Source organism: Boleophthalmus pectinirostris, unplaced genomic scaffold (genome assembly GCF_026225935.1).
Source record: "Boleophthalmus pectinirostris isolate CB_2022bp ecotype Guang Dong unplaced genomic scaffold, ASM2622593v1 HiC_scaffold_20, whole genome shotgun sequence".
NCBI classification, from domain to species: Eukaryota; Metazoa; Chordata; class Actinopteri; order Gobiiformes; family Gobiidae; genus Boleophthalmus; species Boleophthalmus pectinirostris.
This window is the reverse complement of record NW_026571153.1, coordinates 29,758,239-29,780,483: the sequence shown is the minus strand read 5'-3', so window position 1 is coordinate 29,780,483 and position 22,245 is coordinate 29,758,239. Positions and strand designations below refer to the sequence as shown.

The 22,245-nt window shown below is 43.1% G+C and overlaps 1 protein-coding gene across 1 annotated transcript; it reads right to left on the bottom strand.

Moving 5' to 3' along the window:
• Positions 1 to 8,525: 8,525 nt before the first annotated feature.
• Positions 8,526 to 9,842, bottom strand: LOC129409792 (uncharacterized). The gene is made up of 2 exons (XM_055156524.1): positions 9,556 to 9,842; positions 8,526 to 9,104 (listed from the first exon to the last, which is right to left on the bottom strand). The coding sequence occupies exons 1-2, from the start codon at positions 9,813 to 9,815 to the stop codon at positions 8,759 to 8,761; spliced, it is 606 nt and encodes a 201-aa protein (XP_055012499.1). The 5' UTR covers positions 9,816 to 9,842; the 3' UTR covers positions 8,526 to 8,758.
• Positions 9,843 to 22,245: the final 12,403 nt, after the last annotated feature.

Below are 22,245 nucleotides of genomic sequence, written 5' to 3'. Positions count from 1 at the left end.
TCTTAATGAACACAAACAGAAAAGTGACACAGTAACGGTTGGTTATGTAGCGTTTGGATTCCCATTTGCCCGCGGTGGGTCACAGCAGGGCAGAGACGGACGGGGAGGGGGAGCGAGGGGAGCGCGGAGAGCCGGGGAGGTGGCGTGGTGACTGAAGACCCGGGGGAGGGGGTGTAAATGAGAAAGAGGATGTGCAAAAGGCCAGTGCTGCTCCAGCTGCTCCACAGTACAGGTGGGGTCAGGAGGTCCTCTGGTGACGGATTCTCAAAGGTCCAGTGTGACGCCTTATTCACATGTGTAATGGGGACTGCTCTTTTACACACTGCTATTCCATTATAGAGCATAAAGGTGCATTATGTAACTTTTCTGATGGAGGGTATGAACACTTGTCACCATAGAGATGTTAGTGCTTTGCCAGGAATGTTCCACAGTATGACATTTGGTCCTATATTACGCAAAATGGACTCTTGTCTTGAGCTTTAAGTCATGTTATAGTGTTGCTGCCTCCTCAGAAACAGAGCTGGAGTTGTGTTTTGTTTCATTCACACATGTTTGAGTAAATCTTTACGGTTGGTTTGTGTGGGGAAGCTGGCCAATGTGGTCTTAAGAAGGAGGCAGACTCAGAAAATGTTCCATAATCAGTGTGTCATTTGTTTTTTCAAAATACCCCCCCCCCAAAAAAAAAAAAAACAAACAAACAGAAACAAACAAACAGAAAAAAAAAAAAAAGTATTGTCTTCATTATTTGCCTCCAAAACCAAAATGAAAAGCGGATAAAGATTGTTTTTTTCAGCTTTCGATTTTGTGTTTAAATTAATAATGGAAAAAACAGATAACGATTGTTTCCCGTTTATGTGATTTAAACTGCAATGCCGGACTGAACCAGGACTAAACCAGTACTAAACCAGGACTGAACCAGGACTAAACCAGTACTAAACCAGGACTAAACCAGGACTAAACCAGGACTGAACTAGGACTGAACCAGGAGTGTCGAGACAGGCCTAGAGGTGTGCCCGTGTAGACTGTCAGGTGATTAGGACTGAAACCGGGACTCAGACCGGGACTGAGTTTAGTCCTGGTTTAGTCTGGTATTGCAGTTTAATGAAATGGGTAACGACCATCTTATTTTTGGTTTTATTTTGAAAAACAAATGAACAAATAATACACAGATTTTCCATTTCACCCAAAAAAATGTATTCATAAATTTATCATGGTATCATGGCAAAAGAACCAAAAAAACATATTTACAAAAAATAACTGTGCTCAAATTGGGCAAAAGCATCAAAAATTTATGAAACTAAGAAAAAAACCTGCTTACACATGTGACCCTCGAGAAGCTAAGCTGAACTGTTTTAATAGCGCCCCCTGCAGGAAGAACCTCCCTCCAGGTCAGGACAAAATCTCCTACAGGTCACTAAAGATAACTTCATTTTTCTCTAAAGTTAACCTTCAGATTTACTACATGCGCCTAAGTCCTCTTTACTTTTAAAGTGTTTAACAGAAACTATAAATACTGAAACACTGAATCAAATATACCAAATCCATAAAACAAAAGAACTGAAACCAATTCTTCCTCCACGTGGTCTGGCCCACAACCTCCCCCAGAGACTTTAAACATGTCCGTCCAAGGGAACTCCACAAAGCACCCGAAGCAAATCTATTATTACACCAGACTGTGAATGTCTGTGTTGATAAAATAATGTTAGAAGTAAAACCAACCTTGCATTTGAAGGATTTATGTCTGAGCAACAGCAGCGAGTTGTACTTCCTGATAGAAAGCTTGGCAGTGACTGATACCACCTAGCACATATCTTACAGGCAAAGTAAAATTCCTCTGCCGCTGAGAAAATAGTCCCTCAACTAGGCCTGTCACGATAACAAATTTTGCAGGACGATTAATTGACCAAGAATTTATTGCTATAAACGATAATATTGACATCTTGAGACCAATTTCAACTAATTTAATGACCATGGAATAAAAATGCAAATACATCCTTTCAAAGATCAATAAACTTTACTTTCTAAAGAACATTTAACACAGGAACTGTAAGACAAACAAAAACAACAGGCCTAAATAAAAGAGACTTAACACAGGACTCGCCTAATGTGTCTGACTCACAGCAAGGACTTGTTCACAAAAATGTACCTGAATAAATCACTGCTGAACCAAACACAACCAAAGCAATAATTAAAATTGATTACTAAGTCTCTGTAACAAAATTGTCCTTAAAAGTGATTTTAGTGATTGACTTACGTTGGAATATTATGTCTCGTTTCTGTGGCTGCTGCTGTGAGCCTCATCATTTTGGTCTTGAAGTGTTCGTATTAACCCGCGACACAGGAAGCTGTTTCACTATGAGGGAGCCTCTGTCCTGTCTGGTGTCGTGTCGGTTCAGTTTCGGGATTTTGGGTTCTCCCGGGCACTAGGCTAGTTCTGTCACTCAGGTTTGGGTTTATGTCGGCTGTTGGGGTTTGAGACATTTCTTCTCGTCGTTTGTGCGCTCGCTGCATTTGACGCATGTGGCTGTTGAGACGTGTCCCGTTCACTCGTGTTGATTCGGGATCGTGACTTGTTTTGTCACTCCGCGATGAACTGTTTTGGTTCTGACAGCGGCACTAGCTTGTGTTTCTGCACTCGGACAACGTGCGCATTTGGTTCAAGCGTCATTACGCGTGTTAAACGAGAGGAATCAGAGAGCGATAGAAGCTTCTAACATTCAGTCTCTTTGAGAGCGAGAGAGAGAGCGGAAAACAAACAAGTATGCAAATAGAATTTATCGTGGCTGGAAAAGTTATCAAGCTCGTTAAAAGTTATCATACGATTAATCGATTTATTGATTATGGTTACAGGCGATTCATGCGACGCAAGGTTAGTTTTATTTCACTCCACACGTCTCCAACGCTCTGGCTCACGAGGAAATTAGGTCCTATGTCCAAAATTCCAGACTGTCCCTTTTAAAGAGCACATTTTCAGAAGCCTGTGATCAGTACGAGCATTCGAGGTCCTGTTTAGGGCTCTGATTTTCAACAAAAAGGTGAGAGTGACAGCTCAGATCAGCTCTATTCACGCTTACGTCACAAACCAGGAAGACGTTTGGAAAAATGCAGTTACAACTTCCGGTGTAGTTCCCGACACTGGACTCACCAACCGACTGTAATCAAACCCGCTGAAGTAAATGTGATCAGCGGTAAAATGAAAACTGCAGACGTATGTGCTGTTTGGAATCATCTGGAAGTTGGCGACCTTTAAAAAAGCTCTTTGAATCGTATGTACCCAGTGCGCTTGGAGTTGTGTGTCAGTGGGGAAATTGATGAAAACTGAGGCATGGTTGGAATTGTTGATGAGCCGAAACATAACGGAACACTACAGTGACATGGAGATGAAGAAAACTCGGACATTTTCTCATTTTTCTACTGCGAACAGAGCCCACCGGAAGTTGTCATCGCATCTTTGGAACTCAGCCTTGTCAAAGAGTTTAAATACCTGGGACTGACGTTGGACCTGACATTGACATTTACGATACACATTAAACGCCTCACAAAAACTGCAAATTTTAACTTTGTGAATTTTAGACAAGTAAGATCTTTTATGACTTTATGCGGAACAAATGTTTTTACATTCCATGATTCTGTCTCATATAGAGTATTGTATAACCACATGGTCACTTGCTGCTGGCACAAATATAAAAGCCATAAAAATATTGGACAAGAAACCATTCTCATTTCACCGCTGCACTATCTTAGAAAAGTACAATCGGCGTAATTTTAGTAATTTTCTTGATTTAAAATATGGATGTTTTATCTATAAAGTTTTGCAAGGACTTGCCCACCTCTGTTACAGAATTTTATTAAAACAAAGACTGTCAGAGGGATGGGAACTAGGGCCAGGTCTCAGTCAGAGGCACTAAATTTTGGAACAGTCTCCCAATAAAAGAGACTCCAACACTTACCACTTTCAAATCCCATTTGAAACAGTGGCTAAAGGAAATCCAGACTTGTGGACACTTTTAATTTGGAACTGTCACTTTTTATTGTTTTTTTCTGTTAAATTTGTGGTGTTATCTGCCGAGGGACTACAGATGGAAATGAGCATTCTTGCTGTAATCTGGCATATTTACACTGCAGTGTTGTAGATGTTCATTAATATGCACTGTCCCTATTAAATACATAAATAAATACAAATCTTTCCAAACAATTTCCTGGTTTGTGACGTAAGCGTGAATAGAGCCTATTGTAGTTCCAGGTAAGTAAGGCTATGTTCAGACTGCAGGGCCTAATGCTCAATCCGATGTTTTTGTGAGGTCATTAAACATCCCAAAAGTGTCCCACATGTGACACTGGAGACACGACGACGTCAACCACAGCGAGCGTCTCTGTGTTTAAGGAAGTTGTCCAAACATGGACGCAGCATTGAGCACCTGGAGATTTTAAAGTTCCTCTCGTACCGGAGCCAGAACATGAACAACTTACTTGTTTTAAGGAGGAGATTGAGAAGGAGAAGGACGAGGTTTTTGGCCGTGGCGTTTTGTGGGACAGCGGCAGCAACGTCCGTTGAAAGGAACGTGTGGATGTAGCTAAGAGTGGTGAGTGGTGATGTTCTCGCTTCAGTGACATGGAGTTCATTAACAATTTTCACATGAGGAGAAAAACATTTGTGTACATTTGTGAGTGCCTACTTGTGCCACTCTCACGGGAGGAAATACATCTTCGGCGGCCTATTTCCGTGAGCAAATGCGTTGGCGTTGGGCTGTATTGGCTTGAAACAGGTGCTTGTTACCGAACAATAGCCAACCTCTTTGGCATAGCCAAGTCCACTGTGTGATAACATGTAGGTGGGATGAATGCGCTTTGGCCGTTCAGACTGAAGTCGCATGTCGAAAGATCAGATATGTATCGGTTTTAGGAGCACATATCCAAGTGGCCTGAGTCGCATTTGAAAAACTCTGATCTGTCGTTCAGACTGTCATTAAAAGATCAGATACAGGTCACATAGAGGCCAAAAAATCAGATTTGGGTCACTTCAGGCTGCAGTCTGAACGCAGCCTTTATGGTCTGATTGTGCTGAAAATAAACTCCAGTTAAAGTCTACCTTGACTCACAGAGCGTCAGACAGAGCAGGGCCTACAGTTAGCATCACACCTTCAAAGTTTCAGTGAAAGCAAGGGCGATCAAGTGTTGTTTTGAACAAAACGTCAATGGATCCGTTTCTATAAGTGTATGTTTGGATTAGAATTTAAAAAGGCTACCAGACCACTGCATTCTATTTAGTCTTAAAGTACAGACACTTAAAGTAAATACTGACCATATGTCACTATTACTAGCTCATTACATTAGCATAACTGTTTTATATTTGACCATTCATCTTATAAAGTGTACATTTCAAGTTGCTAAGTTGCCTCCATAAATAATACACCACTGTTCTTCTATGTGTGGGCTTTAAAGAGCGGGGCTTTAACTTCTCTGGGGTATTAACTGTAACACATCACCATGTTTCCTTTAACTGGTTTGAAAATGTCATATTCACCAAAAACAACATGTTTCACTTTCCCATTGCTCTCCACGCTAAGCCACTCCCCCTTCAGAGCACTATCAGTACACAGTCAGCGTGCATCTCGCTAATGAAACTACCACACATCGCATCAGGTTTGTCAGGTTGCTAAGTACAGTTTTGTATCATGTTTATGGGTCCGGTCAAGTGGTAACGGAGGGAAACGGGCAGATTTTTGACATTCAAATGTCTCTTATTGAGAAACTAGAGGGACTATTGAAATAAGTAAAGTATCAGAATGTAGGAAAGAGTTACACTCCAACAGGGTCAAGTTAAACCTGTGATATTCTTTCAAGTTGTTGACAAAAAAATAAAAAAACTCATGTCGGTAACGGAGGGAATGAAATATGCAGCACTTTTTGGGCAATAAATAACAAACTGGTTTGAATATTTGCTTCATATAGTTTTCTACCATATGGTACAAGATTAGGTTGAAAAACCTCTTACTTTTTGAATAATGAGATTTTTTATTAAGAAAGGTCATGGTAACGGAGGGAAAAGTAACAGAGGGAAAATTGTACAAGCAAGTAGAAGGTGCAGGATTTTGCATAATTTATCAGCTTTTTTCTTCCAAATACTTTAATATTACTTCAAAATGAAAGGAAACTATTTCTATAAAATATGTCAGTCCTTCCAAGCAAATTTTTATCATTTTAAATACTTTTTTTTTTTTTTTAAATCATGTACCTTCATCAACAGTTCAAAGATGGAATAACACAAGATATGATGAAATACATCCATTTATTTACATGATTTGCAGGTCTTTGAAATTTGGGAAATAATTTTTGTTCCATGTTTCATACATGGTCTGTTTAAAACATATGGAACTTTAGAACCAAAAATGGTACAGAAAAAAGGTCAACAGTTTCATAAACTAGAGTACATATGTATCTGTTCAATACATTTTTATATCAGATGCATTAACTTGCTTGACCGGACCCTAATACTAATATTACTACTACTACTACTAATAATAATAATACTAATACTACTTCTACTAGTACTACTACTGATAATAATAATACTAATACTACTTCTACTACTACTACTAATAATAATAATAATCAAGTTTGCTGGCCAGATTAAAAAGATTAAAGGGCCGCATATGGCCCCTGGGCCGTAGTTTGCCCACCCCTGGGTTAAATGATAAAAAGTACCCACCTACTGTCGAGTGAAAAGAATCCTAACACTACGAGGTCAGACGGTTTCTACAAAGTGAAACCGGCTGACGAATCAGGCTATTCAGCGGACCCTTCACCAGAAAAGTTGCGCAGTGATCTTTAAGTACAAACACTGTGAGTAAATAATTCTGCACTGGAGCAGAATGTGGTGATAAGCTGCAGGGAAGCCGCTGGTGCCACACTGGTCCAGTCCCAGGCACCGCTCCGCAGATGTTGATGTTACAAACTCACATTATAGTGGAGGGTTTTGTGTGAGCTCAGCACTGCTCCTCACGCTTTATTACTCCAGCCCGACTGCTCTGAGCCTCTCCAAACTCCAGGCACCATTTTAGCTCTGCGCAACTGGAATTTAGCAACGCTGCATCTGACGTGTATTCGAATTTGATGTGATAATTTGAGCTGAAGGGCAGAGGCCTTTATAACTCTACGGGAGATTCACCGTCTTTGAAAGAAATGCCCACAAAGGGAATCCACAAATGTTGAATTTTCTCATAAAAGCCACTGCAGCTGATGACAATGAGGACTTTGTGATTGAGCAATGGCACCAGTTTTAGCCTCAAAACCATGGCCAAGTTACTGGTCAGATCTGTGGAGAGGCAACCCCACTCACAGTGAGAATGTGTCAAGGTCAAGCTGTAAAGTATAGGTGACTTGAAAAAAAAAATAATAATAAATTAAAGAAAAAGAAACACACTAACTTATTGCCTCATCTTAATCAAGTAACTTTTTCAGCTTTACTACTTTATTTGGAGTAACATGTATTCAAACACTGCTTTTTTTGAAAATTTGCTGAAAAACAACATATTAACATGTTTGATGAATGTCACTTTTGTTTTTAGCGCTCTGAGTCTCCCCTCCCTTTGCTCCCCATGCTAAGTTAGGGGTCACTCCCCCTTCAGAGCGCTGGCACAACACAATCACCGTGCTGCACATTTCATCTGGTTTGAGAAGTTATTGTGTACAGTTCTGTATCATCTTTTTGTATATTTATAGAGAATTGTCGAGTGGAAGTATGGGTGATGTAGACTTGTGGGCGGAGCCTTGAACAGAATCTTACAGCTAAGGCTACATTTATATGATGACGGTCTGAACAGAAGACACAAAAGTGGTGTTGCGTCTTCACTTTTTATTCCGTGTTTAGACGAGTGGTTTCAGGAGGAAATCTGTGTGCGTGCGGTGATGCAAAAGTGTGTGAAATTGGATTGTGTATGCATGCCAGGCGGCAAGGCGGTGAAGCTTGGTGGTGATGTATGTGACGTAAACGTGTACGTGACCTGAGCAGATCTGACCAGAGTTTTGCGTCTTGGGCAGTGTAGATGGAAACTCTACGGTCTGAAGTATAAGGAGGGTTCGACTAGGGCCCAGGAGAGATTGATAAAACAGTCAAACATGCATGGATGGCATCTAAAATCCTCACCATGATTTTGATGTGGGAATATTATACTGTGGTGGAAAGCAAAAAAAAAAAAAAAAAAAAAAAAAGATTTTGCATAATACCCTGTCTTTAATCAGTTGCCATGCAGCCAAGCAAGTGGCTGCCTTCTCCCCAGAAAAGTTCCATAATGCACCTTTAACCCTTCCAGACCTAAGGGCATTTTTGGTACATTTGTCCTCGCCTGGATTTTTTTCCTAATTTTGCTATTAAAACTCCCCCTTTTATCCCCTAATGAAGTGCTATACATCCTTTTTTTCAGTACAACCTGTTCTTTCACAATCTGAATGCTGTAGTTGTGTCATATGGCTGTAATAAAAGCTATAGAACTAGAAATACAAAGGAAAAAAAAAAAAACGGAAAATAATATTCACACTCCTTTATTCAAAACACACAGCAAACATGTATAAACAACTTTTTAGACATAATAAATACTTAGTTTAGGGTCTTAGCTACAAAAGTGCAAAATATGAAGTTTGTAGGTATTCTAAAAATGTCATTTTTGCCCTCAAAACAAAAAAAAGTGCACTCGTCCAAGTCCTTCACTAGTGCCAATCATGGAAGCAGTTCCTATCAGGCACCAGGCATAGTGCCACATCACAGGCCTTGCATTTCCATGCAGTACACTGCCTCTTCCCCTGTGTTTGTCAGCAGTGCACACATGACAGCCTCCCATATGATCCTTGCCTGCTGCGGTCTTCCTGGTGTGGTGGTTAGTAAGTGTGGTGATGGAGATGAAGTACTGAGGAGTGGAGATCTGGATCTTCCATGTCCTCCATCCCTGCCCCTCCTCCTGCTCTCAGAGGAGATCGTAGGTGTTGAAGGTGTTGATGGTTCTGGACGGGTGGCTGGGGTTGTAGACACTGATGAAGCTGGGGAGACACCTGAAGTGAATGGCACAGGGGAATCTGGAGGAGCCTGAGGAACATCCTCTGACTCAGCACTAAACAAAAGAAAAGGAAAAAATGTTAGTTTGTGTAAAACTTGTGTATTACATATGTACTACAACAAGTCTAAGTCTAGTGCAGCAGGGGCAAACACAATGCACAACCCCATCCCCCACCCAAATGGTGTCAACAGATTATGACCTCACTAATTAGGACATCCACACCATCCCAAACCACTTCATCCACTTTACACATGTAGTTTGTAGCTCGTTATTACAAACAACAACATACATGTCATAAGTCTAGTGCAACACAGGTAAACAGTTGTCTGAAGTTCACAATCTCATCCCCCACCTAAATGATTATACCCCTCACGCATCAAATAAAACTGTATCCAAACAATGCGTAAATAGGCATTACGCATGCTACTATTATGTATTTACGCCCGTTTACTACAAGTGTTGCATGATGTTTGCTCTAAATAATTATGAAATATTTGCTACTTACTCTTCAATAGGGTCCAGATCCTCCAGGTAATCCAACTCTTCATCTGTATAAAAAGTGTCCACATCGGACTCGGCGTCACTGCCAGGCTCCGTTACCATCGCCACTGCTTCCAGCAAGGAAAGTGACGCTTTGCGTGCCATTTCTGTTCGTTCGTTCTTTCTTTCTTTCTTTCTTCTGATAGACTTCCTGGAGCTCTTTATCCTCTGTGCGCAAAACAACAAACGCCTTGGCACACGAATGTGTGTACGCCAAGCGCGCATCTGCGCGCACCTGCTCACACCCGCGCGCACCCGATTCATTGCTCGGCACTAGGCTGTTTACGTCCTGTTGGGTGTATTATGTATCATTTGCAAGTAAAAAAAAAAACATTTCAAATAAAAATAGTAAGGGATGCGCAATTACGCACACTGAGATGTGTAATTTGCCATTTACTTGAGAAATAATGGTACTTAGGCTTGCTTTATCAAATGCTATGAGCACAGACGCTCAGAGGAGTAACTATCTTGACTTACAACAATCTTTGGCAAAGTTTGGGCCAATGAAAATGGATGGAGCGCGTCACGCGCTGAAGAGCGAAGTTCCTATTGGACACCTGTTTTCACTACGTCACCACGCAGCGTGCGTGTGACGTAGGATGATGCCGGAAAGATGCTCGTAAAGCCACGGGTCTTATCTATACAAGGAAAAAAAATTAAGTCTCTATCTTTTATGGTTAAAAAGTTATGCGCGGTTATGTAAAACATGTCCGCCGGTATCGTATACGATACCGTCGGTCTGGAAGGGTTAAAGAGCCAATTTCGCTATTGATCCTGACCTTCCCCCAGTACAGACAGTTCACACTGTAGTGATGCGTCGTGAACCCGACCTATTTAAAACAGGCCTCCTCCATTAGCTGACGCGACTGTCTGTCAGCGGGGGCCCACTCCATGAGCCTAACTCAATCGAGCGGGGCTGGAGCTTTGTTAGATAGCGCCACATTGATCGGCCAGTGCTGTGTTCTAGCCCACAGTACGTTTGCCAGCCCACAGTACCTTTACAAATGGTTTAGTGCACAGCCCTGCCTCTGGCCTCTTAATGAGCCGGTGTCACACCGCCTGTCGATACGGTGCATACGTGCTGCTGACAAACTCACCAGCCGAGCACTCAAGTCTGCTGTCATGTGGAGGAGAGGGGGGGTATTGACCCGGGCCTGGGGGACGCAGAAAGGGGACAAAAGACATGGACAGGACACACAGGGACTGCGTCTTGTGAAGTGTTTTGTGACTTAAAGGTCGTATATAACGCCAAATTGACTTTTTTGGACCTTTTAACCATTTTTTGTGTTGTTTATGCGTCAAAAACATTTCTGGAGTTTTGTGTTTCGTTCACTCAATTGCAAAAATCAATTGGCCTAAAGCACTTACTGTGTGTGGTTTTTTTTTTTTTTGAGTTTTTTTATATTTCTACAATCACTACTGAACCTGTGTCTCCAGAGCTTTAACCTGCAGATGGAGGACACGTCCTGCATTTGTCTCATTCTCAGTTTATGGACAGACCATGACTCTTGTGAAGCTCAGAACCTCCAGAATTGCCTCCCTAAGCTGCAGAGGCTGCACTAGTGTCATATGGGACCTTTAATAATAAGTTTATCAGACTTTGTGTTGCTTAAAATATCCACTTTATTTTAGGGTAATACACTCCTTATTACTGCTTATTAATATGATACTAAGCCATTTTTGTCCATGAATTATGATTCTAATAAGCATTTGGGACTAGTTGCACAAGAAATGTAGTTTTTACTTATTATTATTATTATTATTATTATTATTATTATTATTATTATTATTATTATTAATTTATTTTTTTTTATTGTCAGTGATAGCATTATAGAGATGCAGCAGCCTTGGAATTATGATGACCAAAAAAAAAAAAAGAATTAAAATCCATCAACTGTGGACGTGGTGGGGCCAGATAAACATCAGCCAATAGATAAAGAGGCTACATTTTTATCTATTGGCTGTTAGGTTGTCAATCAAACTCCCTATGTTTCAAGAGTAACTGACTCGCCAATGCGCTGAGATTATGTGGTTTATGTTCACCTCTGATGCGTTCCACACACGCAAGACGCTGTTTACTCGACCAACGCAGCAGTTCTTAGCGGGTTTTTTGAACTGTAGCTTCCTTGCAGTTTGCGCAAAGTTTGTTGCGATGGCAGACGAGAATCCACGACCAGTTCCCCGCAAAAGAAAGTTTTTGACGTCAGTGAAAGACAAAGAGAAGGAAAAAAGGAGCGAAGCCAAACTAAGGTGATGCTTGGAGATTTCTTCCAGCGATGGCGAGGCTGAAGCAGACAAAAGGTCTAAAGACTGACGCGTCGGTCACTAAATTACTTCTGGACAGGAAACTTTAACAGCGATTCTGAACGCACACCGGCTGTAAACAAGCGTGATTTCTAGTGTAAGGACGAGGCAGAAGGAGGCGTATCTACTTAGGGAGCTGCAGAGTCACTGTATTTTTCTTTCCTTAAAAATCTTCTATACAACCTTTAACTCATGGTTAGTTGGACTCTAGTAAGTAAGTAAGTAAGATAAATGTATTAAGTGCAAATAAGTAAAAACTACATTTCTTGTGCAACTAGTCATTAACAACACGTTTAATACCAAAAGCTTATTAGAATCATAATTCATGGAGAAAAATGACCTATTATCATACTGATAAGTGGTAATAAGTAGTGTGTGAATAGGAAAGTGTTTGTAAAAGTCTAACTAATTGCAGAATAAGCTTATGGGGACTTAGACATTAAAGAGACAGTTGAGAATTTTGGACATAGGGCCTCATTTCCTAGTAAGCCAGAGTACTGTAGATATGTGGAGACAGTTTTGGAAATAATCCATCCAGTCCTTGTATTTGCAGAGGTCGTTGGTGCTAAGCTAGTGCATGTCAATGGCCACAGTTAGCCTGCCACTAAAAACGGTCTTATCTACTCCACAAAACACCCGAAACAAATCTATTATTACATCAGACTGTCAATGTGAATGTCTGTGTCAATAGAATAATTTTAGAAGTAAAATTAACCTTGTATCACATGAATCGTCACACACTGAGGGACTATTTTCTGAGCAGCAGCAGAATTTTACTCTGCTCTAGTTAGTTGTGATGATATGGACGTGGCTGTATCTGGAACAGGTTTCTTCATGTGCGCTATGTGTCGCTATGGCAACTGCAGGTAAACAAACTATTACAGAGCCAGTTGGTACCAGGTGATATCGGTCCGCCGCTGCTGAGCTTTCTATCAGGAAGTACAACTCACTGCTGCTGCTCAGACAGAAATCCTTCAATTGCAAGGTTGGTTTTACTTCTAAAATTATTCTGTCAGACATTAACAATGACAGTCTGGTGTAATAATAGATTTGTTTCAGGTGTTTTGTGGCGTGGGTAAGACTGTTTTTAGTGGCAGGCTAACTATGGCCATTGACTTGCACTAGCCTAGCACCAGTGACCTCTGCAAATACAAGGACTGGATGGATTATTTCAAAAACTGTCTCCACACATCTACAGTAGTCTGGCTCACTAGGAAATGAGGCCCTGTGTCCAAAATTCCAAACTGTCCCTTTAAGAAGAGCTGAATAAACACTAATTAATGACAAATTAACCATCTACAACTATGCAAATTAGCAGTTAGTTACATGTTAATAAGTGTAACCTAAAATAAAGTGTTACCCAAAATATATAGAGAAAAAATACTGTCCTTATATCTGTTATTGGACTTTAAGCATTCCCCAAAATATTATTATTATTATTGGTTTCAGCCTAAAACGTCCATATCGGTGCATTCGGCCCATTATATATTTGCGAATGAAGCTTTACGTAGCCCTACTACAACTCCAGACGTGTTTTTGACGAGAAAACAACTCTGTATTGGTAAACAGTAAAATAGTCGATTCTGCCCCACTTCCCCCTCCACAGCGTGACCCACTTCCAACTGTCCACGCGCTGCAAAATTACGCTCGACTTCTAGAATTTGTTGCGTGTGAACGTGACCCCGGCGCGACCCCGAACAGGACTGTACCTCGGAGCGCGGGAGTCATCGCTACGTGCTTTGTGTCCGCTCGCCTGACGACACGAGATGGATGGTCCGGTAATGAAAATTCTAGTGAGGGGCCGCTATTGTGTTGCTATGTTATTTGTACAGCGCCGTGAAGGCTCTGTCCACTCCAGCTCCAGCTATAACTCTCCCGAAGACAAACACAGCCGCTGGATCAAATGAAAGGTAGGTCCGAGCAACGGGGTATTACAAAAACAACGGATGAGCTAGGTTTCATTGTGGCGTATTCTCGTTCCCGTGTTGTCCCTCTCACTCACTGGAGCTAATGGTTATTTACCTTGTCGAGAAAGGGCTCCGCGTTCTCACCGCCCCGGAGAAGAAAAACCGCAGACACATACCAGGAATCATCACTCAAGTGCGTTTCCCGGGTGACGCTACTCACAACTCACCACTCACTCCGCAAGAAAGATACTCAGAAGTTGTAGTAGTTTGTAGAGTAACTTTGTAGAGATGCATCGAGCAACTTTTCTGGTGGAGAGTCTGTTACCTCCTTGTCAGCACGGAGATGTCATTGCTTTGCCTGGAATGTAGCTTGTTTTCTTGAGGGTCCGTCACCTTCTTGTCTCCGTGGAGATGTGCCTAGAATGTTCCACAGTATGGCCTTAAACTTATGAATCTCCACGAAGACTCACAAGCCAAATTATAGGTTAAATTTGTGTAGAGACAACCACACTCATAGTAAGAATGGATGTTATTTAAGATATTTTTGATTAGTTTAATACCATATAAATTAGACATGTCAAACTCAGGCCCAGGGTCCAAATTTGACCCATGATATAATTATTTTTGGCCCGTGAGATCATATCAAATATGTATTAGAGTTGCCCGCCTGCTATAGATAGGCTTTAGAGAGATTATTTATTTAAAATTGTGTTATTATTTTATATTATGGTTGTTCTGGATTCAATGTTTAAGCAAAACTATTATTTGAATAAGAAAAGGTTTTACATTACATATCTCAAAAGAAGAGAAAACATGCAGATGTTTTTAATCATTTTTAAGTAAATATTTTTGTTTAGCCCATGACCAGTTTTTAATTTTGGCTTGGAATATCTCCATAGAGCCAGAAAAGTTACACAGTGCACCTTTTAACATATCCCTCTAGCATTTATTCATTTCGGGTGTTTCTGTTACTCAAAAATACTATAATTTCTTCTGTGAATAGGGGCGACTCTCCACTCCAACTGCAACTTGTAACTGCTGTAACCTGCTAATTTCATCTGTACTGTGAAACCTTCTCAACAAAATCTGATACTAAACTAGTACTGAATCTACATACTCATAGACAGGACAGAAATGAAGCTTTCCTGAATGTCTTTAGAATGTTCTTGAGCTGTATCAGAACAAGTAGAAGAGCACATAGACTAGTGCACAGCCATGGACCACTGAGGGATTACACATGAGAGAGGCCAGATGGGAATAGAAAAGAAACTACAACCATTTAATGTTGAAAATCACATTCTATCTGTCTAAAGAAAGAGTGTTTTTTATTATCATCATGATATCAGAACCAGTGTTACATGCTGCTAGTTTGAAATGACACTATTTAAACATTCAGAGTTCAAAAGTTCAAAAAAGTTTATTGTCAATTCTTCATACGAATAACATTTAAAGAATTGAAAATGACTTTCTCACTCCCATGTGTATAAATAAATAATAAATGTAAATAGTGCAAAAGGCATATAGTGCGAGACAGACTTAGTAGAAGACAGACTTTTTGGGGGAGTCTGAGTCCAAGTGTTCTTAGGGGAGTTCTGTTCTTGGGGAGATGCAGATGCTTCCTGACCACCTGGTGGATGAAGCTGTTAGTGAGTCTGGTGGTGCAGGAACGGACCTGTACCTCCTCCAAGAGGGCGGGAGGCTGAACAGATAGTGTGCAGGGTGACATGTGTGGATGAGGCGGGTGGTGAGATGGGTGGGGTATATGCAGGTGGTGTATATGCAAGTGAGGCGGGTGGTGTACATGGGGATGAGGCGGGTGGTGTATATGTGGGTGGTGTATGTGCGGGTGATGTACATGCGGGTGAGACAGGTGGTGTATGTGTGGGTGATGTGGTGAGGTGGGTGGTGTACATGTGGCTGAGGTGGGTGGTGTACATGCGGGTGGTGTATACGTGGGTGAGGTGGGTGGTGTATATGCAATCGAGGTGAGTGGTGTACATGCGGGTGAGTTGGGTGGTGTAAGTGCGAGTAAGGCGGGTGGTGGTGTATGGGCAGGTGAGACTGGTGGTGTATATGTGGATGAGGTGGGCAGTGTATATGCGGGTGAGGCGGGTGGTGTACGTGCAGGTGAGGTGGGTGGTGTACGTGTGGGTGAGGCGGGTGGTGTAAGTGCGGGTGAGGCGGGTGGTGTATATACGGGTGAGGCAGGTGGTGTACATGCGGGTGAGGCGGGTGGTGTACGTGCGGGTGAGGCGGGTGGTGTACGTGCGGGTGAGGCGGGCGGTGTACGTGCGGGTGAGGCGGGTGGTGTATATACGGGTGAGGCAGGTGGTGTACGTGTGGGTGAGGCAGGTGGTGTATATGCGGGTGAGGAGAGTGGTGTATATGTGGGTGAGGCGGGTGGAGTATATGTAGGTGAGGTGGGTGGTGTATATGTGGGTGAGGTGGGTGGAGTATATGTAGGTGAGGTGGGTGGTGTATATGTGGGTGAGGCATATATTGTATATGAGTTGGTGTATATGCACGTGAGGCAGGTGGTGTACGTGCGGGTGAGGCGGGCGGTGTACGTGTGGGTGAAGGGAGTGGTGTATATGTGGGTGAGGCATATATTGTATATGAGTTGGTGTATATGCAGGTGAGGCAGGTGGAGTATATGCGGGTGAGGGGAGTGGTGTATATGTGGGTGAGGGGGGTGGTGTATATGTGGGTGGTGTATATGCGGGTGAGGTGGGTGGTGTACATGCGAGTGAGGCAGGTGGTGTATGTGCAGGTGATGTACGTGCGGGCAAGATGGGTGGTGTAAGTGCGGGTGAGGAGGGTGGTGTATATGTGGGTGTAGTGGGTGGTGTACATGCGGTGAGACCTGTGGTGTATATGCGGGTGAGGCAGGTGGTGTACATGCAGGTGGTGTACATGTGGATGAGGCGGGTGGTGTACACATGGGTGGTGTACATGTGAATGAGGCGGGTGGTGTACACATGGGTGGTGTACACATGGGTGGTGTACATGTGGGTGAGGCGGGTGGTGTACACATGGGTGGTGTACATGTGGATGAGGCGGGTGGTGTACACATGGGTGGTGTACATACGGGTGAGGCGGGTGGTGTACACATGGGTGGTGTACACATGGGTGGTGTACATGTGGATGAGGCGGGTGGTGTACACATGGGTGGTGTACATGTGGATGAGGCGGGTGGTGTACACATGGGTGGTGTACATACGGGTGAGGCGGGTGGTGTACACATGGGTGGTGTACATGCGGGTGAGGCAGGTGGTGTGTATGTAGATGAGGCAGGTGGTGTTGTATATGTGTGGTGTGGTGAGGCGGGTGGTGTACACATGGGTGGTGTATGCGGGTGAGGCGGGTGGTGTGTATGTAGATGAGGCAGGTGGTGTGTATATGTGGGTGGTGTATATGCGGGTGAGGCGGGTGCAGTACTTTTATTTGAGTCATTTTTGGACCACGTCTTTCTACATCTACTTGTGTAATATTATTTTGAAGTTTAACTCGAGTACAACTATTGGATCCTCGACCACCTCTGCTCAGGACAAGAAAAACTGCCGACAGACACTAGAAACCTATCACTCAAGTGCGTTACCGCGGCGACACTGCTCCCCACTCACTACGGCAATGAACGCCACGGCTGCAAAGAAAGAAAGAAGTCAATATTTGTTCCCGGTGGCTTCCTGGACAAAGTAGATACATTACACTGGCTGCTCCCGGGAGCCTATTGCAAAGCCGTACCTTTTATACGAGCGCCCCGAGGAAGAGACGGGACAGGCCGAGGTGCGCTGATGGACGTTAGCAAACACGCCGAGACAGAGGACAGTGGACATTTCCCAGAGCCGTTCTTCAGCGCGTAAACACTGAGCCTCCTCTTCGTCTCATTAACGAGAGGCTGCGTCATCAGATTGGAAGGTATTGCTCCGCCGCCGGTAAATACATCATTCACCGTCCTCGGCCCGGAGAGGGACACGAGGAGCAGGTTTCAAACTGTGACATGAGTAATCTGCAGGTGGTGTCATCAACGTTCTCTGGCTAACTGGAGGCACCGCTCTGTCTGAAGCTCTGTTAGTTTCTTAGACTTAAATCTGAGCACAGTCTGACCCTGAAGACCTGATTTAGCTGGACCGGCATTGTGCTTTTAAACAAGTCTCTCTTAAATAACATTACAGAAACAAGTTAGCCAACAGTTTTTCAGTAAAGTTCTGAGCTGTTTTTTCACTTTCCACTGTTTTTGGGATCGGCCTGAATTTTCACTAAGGTTACGTTTACACTGAAACGAATCACCGAAACAATTTGCTTCCAGACAAGTAGTTTCTGTGTCTGCAATCAAAGCCTTCCTTATCCACACAGTAACGCAAAACCGCCTGAAATGCTAGTCACATAACTAGGCTGGCGTCACGCTGTCACGACGTCACAAGGACGGTAAAAACAAGGAAGCGGAACACTGTGTCTGAAGTTGCAGCAGCCGATTTGGAGCCGAGGAAGATGGCAAGTGTGAAATCTTTTTGCGGACCAAAGACATGATTCAGTTGTTACTGAATGCAACATTGGATTTGAAGAAGGGCATGGCTACACAGTTTCCCATTTGTTTCTGGTTTGTTTAAACTTTTCCTCAATAGCGTCACATGACCGAGGTCACGGACCCAGCGAATCAGGAAGGCACAAGTCACAGTGACGTGATCCAATATGGACGCAACTAGAGCTCCTTCGTCAGAGTATCAGTGTTTTCAGGCGTCCACACAGTGTAAAGATCTGTACTCAGATGAATTCATGTGAGCCGGCGGCACCAGATCGTTCCGTCTCTTGAGCCGTTTTCCATCAGATTAGTGTGAACGAACACTGCATCCACAACGAAAACGACTCAAATATGTACTAGTGTGGGTGGGGCCTTAATCGTGTGTCGTGCTTCATGTATTCCCCAATCACAGGTCGCAAGAATATCAAACCTGTTTGAAATCTAGTCGCCTCTCGTGAGGGTTTCGCTTTGTTGAAGTCGTTCGTATATTGTGAGCACATGAATCGTGAGCTGTGAACTTTAAACCCTGAGATTTGATCGCACAGTTTGAGCTGGGGCGATGGCGATGGAAAATATTGCACAGCGTATGTCCGGCATTAATCACTCTCATGTATTATTCGTTTTTCCATTCTTCATTTAAAGAGACAGTCTGGAATTTTCCTAGTGAGCCTAGTGAGGATGGGCAAAGACAAGAGTAGGAGGGCCTTGGTCGAGAGTGAGAAAATGAAAAAAATTAGGTTAGTTTTATTTCAAACATTATTCTATCAACACAGACACATGGACAGTCTGGTGTAATAACAGTTTTGTTTCGGGTGTTTTGTGGAGTGGGAAAGACTGTTTTTAGTGGCAGTATAACTATGGCCATTGACATGCACTAGCCTAGCACCAGCGACCTCTGCAAATACAAGGACTGGATGGAATATTTTAAAAAGTGTCTCTACACGTCTCCAACACTTTGGCTCACTAGGAAATGAGGTTCTATGTCTAAAATTCCAAACTGTCCCTTTAAACACAAAATTGAAAAAAAAAAAAAACACGTTACTGTTTTTGCAGACAAATAATGAAGAAAATTGTTGTTTTTTTCATTTTCTCACTCTCAACCCCCGTGTCTTCGCCCTTCCTTCAGTCCGAAGTTGTCATCTTTAAGGAGGGGGGTTCTGAATCAGCCGGTTTACCATTTTGGATTGGACATTGTACCCCCACCCTGAGCCGTCACATCTATCCACTGTCACATAAACATCTTTAACGTATTCCATTGTCGTGGTGTGGTCCTCGCTAGTGAATTTTATTTACACCAACCATCCCAAACCAAACAAAGGGTGTGTCCCGGTTTAGAATTTTGTAAATCTAGTGGCCCTGCTCTACATAGGTCTGGAACACTGTTGGGCAAGTGACTTTAAAACTGTAATGTGTTATTTTTGACTTGTTACTGTCATTTCAAAGTTACTTGTTACATTACGATATTACTGTATTTAAAATGTAAAACATTACATTACTATTGCAGCACTTTTAAATTACTCTCACCAGAATAACTGTGAAGATGCTGAACTTTTGCGCTGTATATGGACTGAACCAGAACTAAACCAGGTCTAAACCAGGACTAAACCAGAACTGAACCAGGACTGAACCAGGACTAAACCAGGTGAACCAGGACTGAACCAAAACCAGGACTGAACCAGGACTAAACCAGGACTAAACCAGACTGAACCAGGACTAAACCAGGACTAAACCAGGACTAACCAGGACTAAACCAGGTCTAAACCAGGACCAGTCCAAACCAGGACTGAACCAGGAAACCAGACTAAACCAGGACTAAACCAGGACTAAACCAGACTGAACCAGGTCTAAACCAGGACTAAACCAGACTGAACCAGAACCAAACTGAACCAGGACTAAACCAGGACTAAACCAGGACTAAACCAGAACTAAACCAGAACTGACCCAGGTCTAAACCAGGACTAAACCAGAACTAAACTAGAACTGAACCAGGACTAAACCAGGTCTAAACCAGAACTGAACCAGAACTAAACCAGGTCTAAACCAGAACTGAACCAGAACTAAACCAGAACTGACCCAGGTCTAAACCAGAACTGAACCGAGGACTAAACCAGGACTAATCTTGGGCTACAACTTGGAATCTAGTTCCGCCCCTGAGAGAACCCTGTGCCCGTGGAACAGGGCGTCTGCAAGGCGCGATCGGGCGTCAGCTGTGGTTCGCCTCGTGGAGCGTGGAGTTCTGCATCGGTCCTTTCGCTCGCTGTCACCTGACGGTCTACGTGGGCGCGTTTCCGGCGTTTCACCGCTGCTGATATCGCGGTGCTTTTAGCGAATTTGTATGAAGAAAAACCCACCACTTCAATCCAGGTTTTCCCTGCCACATTACTGCATTACTGCAAAAAGCAACGCATTACAGTAATTCATTACTTTTATAAGACGTTACTCCCCACACTGGTCGGGAGTCGTGTGGACGTTCGGACGCAGCCTGTGATTGTTGCGTGATTGACAGTCGGCTGGAACAAAATGGCAGCCGCTGTTCCATCTCTGAGAGGAAGTGAAGAGTGAATGAAAAATGCACCTTAAGAGACTTGGAGTGTTACAAAAGGGTTATATAAGCATTATTATTGCATGTCTATCTCCATGGCGACAGGTTCCACACTCAGATGCACAAAAGCATTAAGACACCATCAATCATCTGCTCTCCACACCTCCTTCCCTCACTCTATCCATCCCGCTCTCTCTTTCATCACCATGTCCTTTCTCTTGATCTCTCCGTACTTCTCCGACGTCCCACTAGAGATGTTGTTCTTTCAGTCTGGATTCTACCTTCTCCTCATCAGTCCATTCTTTTTTCTTTTTTTTTGTCTTCACATCTCCTCTACATGACCTCTCTTTTACTCCATCCGTCCTCTTCTTCTCCTCCATCTCCATCACCTCTTTCCGTCACTCCTCTCTTTATCTATTCTCTGACTTTTTTTCTTACTCCACCCTTCTTTCTCTCCTCCACCTACTCCCTTACTCCGTCCATTCTTCCGTCCATCGCCCTCCACTTTCTCCCGTTTCGTCTTTCTCTCCTCCACCTCTTTCTGCTTTACTCCAGCCATTCGTTTTTCACCTTCTTTACTCCATCCATCTTTCCCTCCTCCACCTCCTCCATCGTTCCTCTACCCCATCACCACCTCTCCACTTCTCCTACTCTATCTATCTTCTCTCCTCCATTACCACCTCCCTTACTCCTTCTATCTTTTTCTCCTCCATCACCAACTCGTTTACTCCTTTCATCTTTCTCTCCTCCATCACCAACTCGTTTACTCCTTTCATCTTTCTCTCCTCCATCATCAACTCTTTCACTGTGTCTGTCTTTCTCTCTTCCATCGCCAACTCCTTTATTCTGTCCATCTTTCTCTCCACCATCACCAGCTTTTACTCCGTCCATCTTTCTCTCCTCCATCACCACCTCCGTTCTCCATCTGTCTTTTTCTCCTCATCACAAACTGTTTTACTCTGTCCATCTTTCTCTCCTCCACCACCACTGCCTTTACTTTGTCCATCTTTTTCTCCTCCATCACCACCTCCGTTCTCCATCCATCTTTCTCTCTCCTCCACCAACTCGTTTACCCTGTCTATCTTTTGCTCCTCCATCACCAACTTTTATTTGGTCCATGTTTCTCTCTTCCATCGCCAACTCCCTTACTCTATCCATCTTTCTACCCTCCACCACCACTGCGTTTACTTCGTCCATCTTTCTCTCCTCCCTCATCAGCTCTTTCACTGTGTCTGTCTTTCTCTCTTCCATCGCCAACTCATTTATTCCATCCATCTTTCTCTCCTCCATCACCACCTCTCCCACTCTATCCATCTTTCTCTCCTCCATTACTCCGTCCATCTTTCTTTCCTCCATCACCAACTTTTATTTGGTCCATGT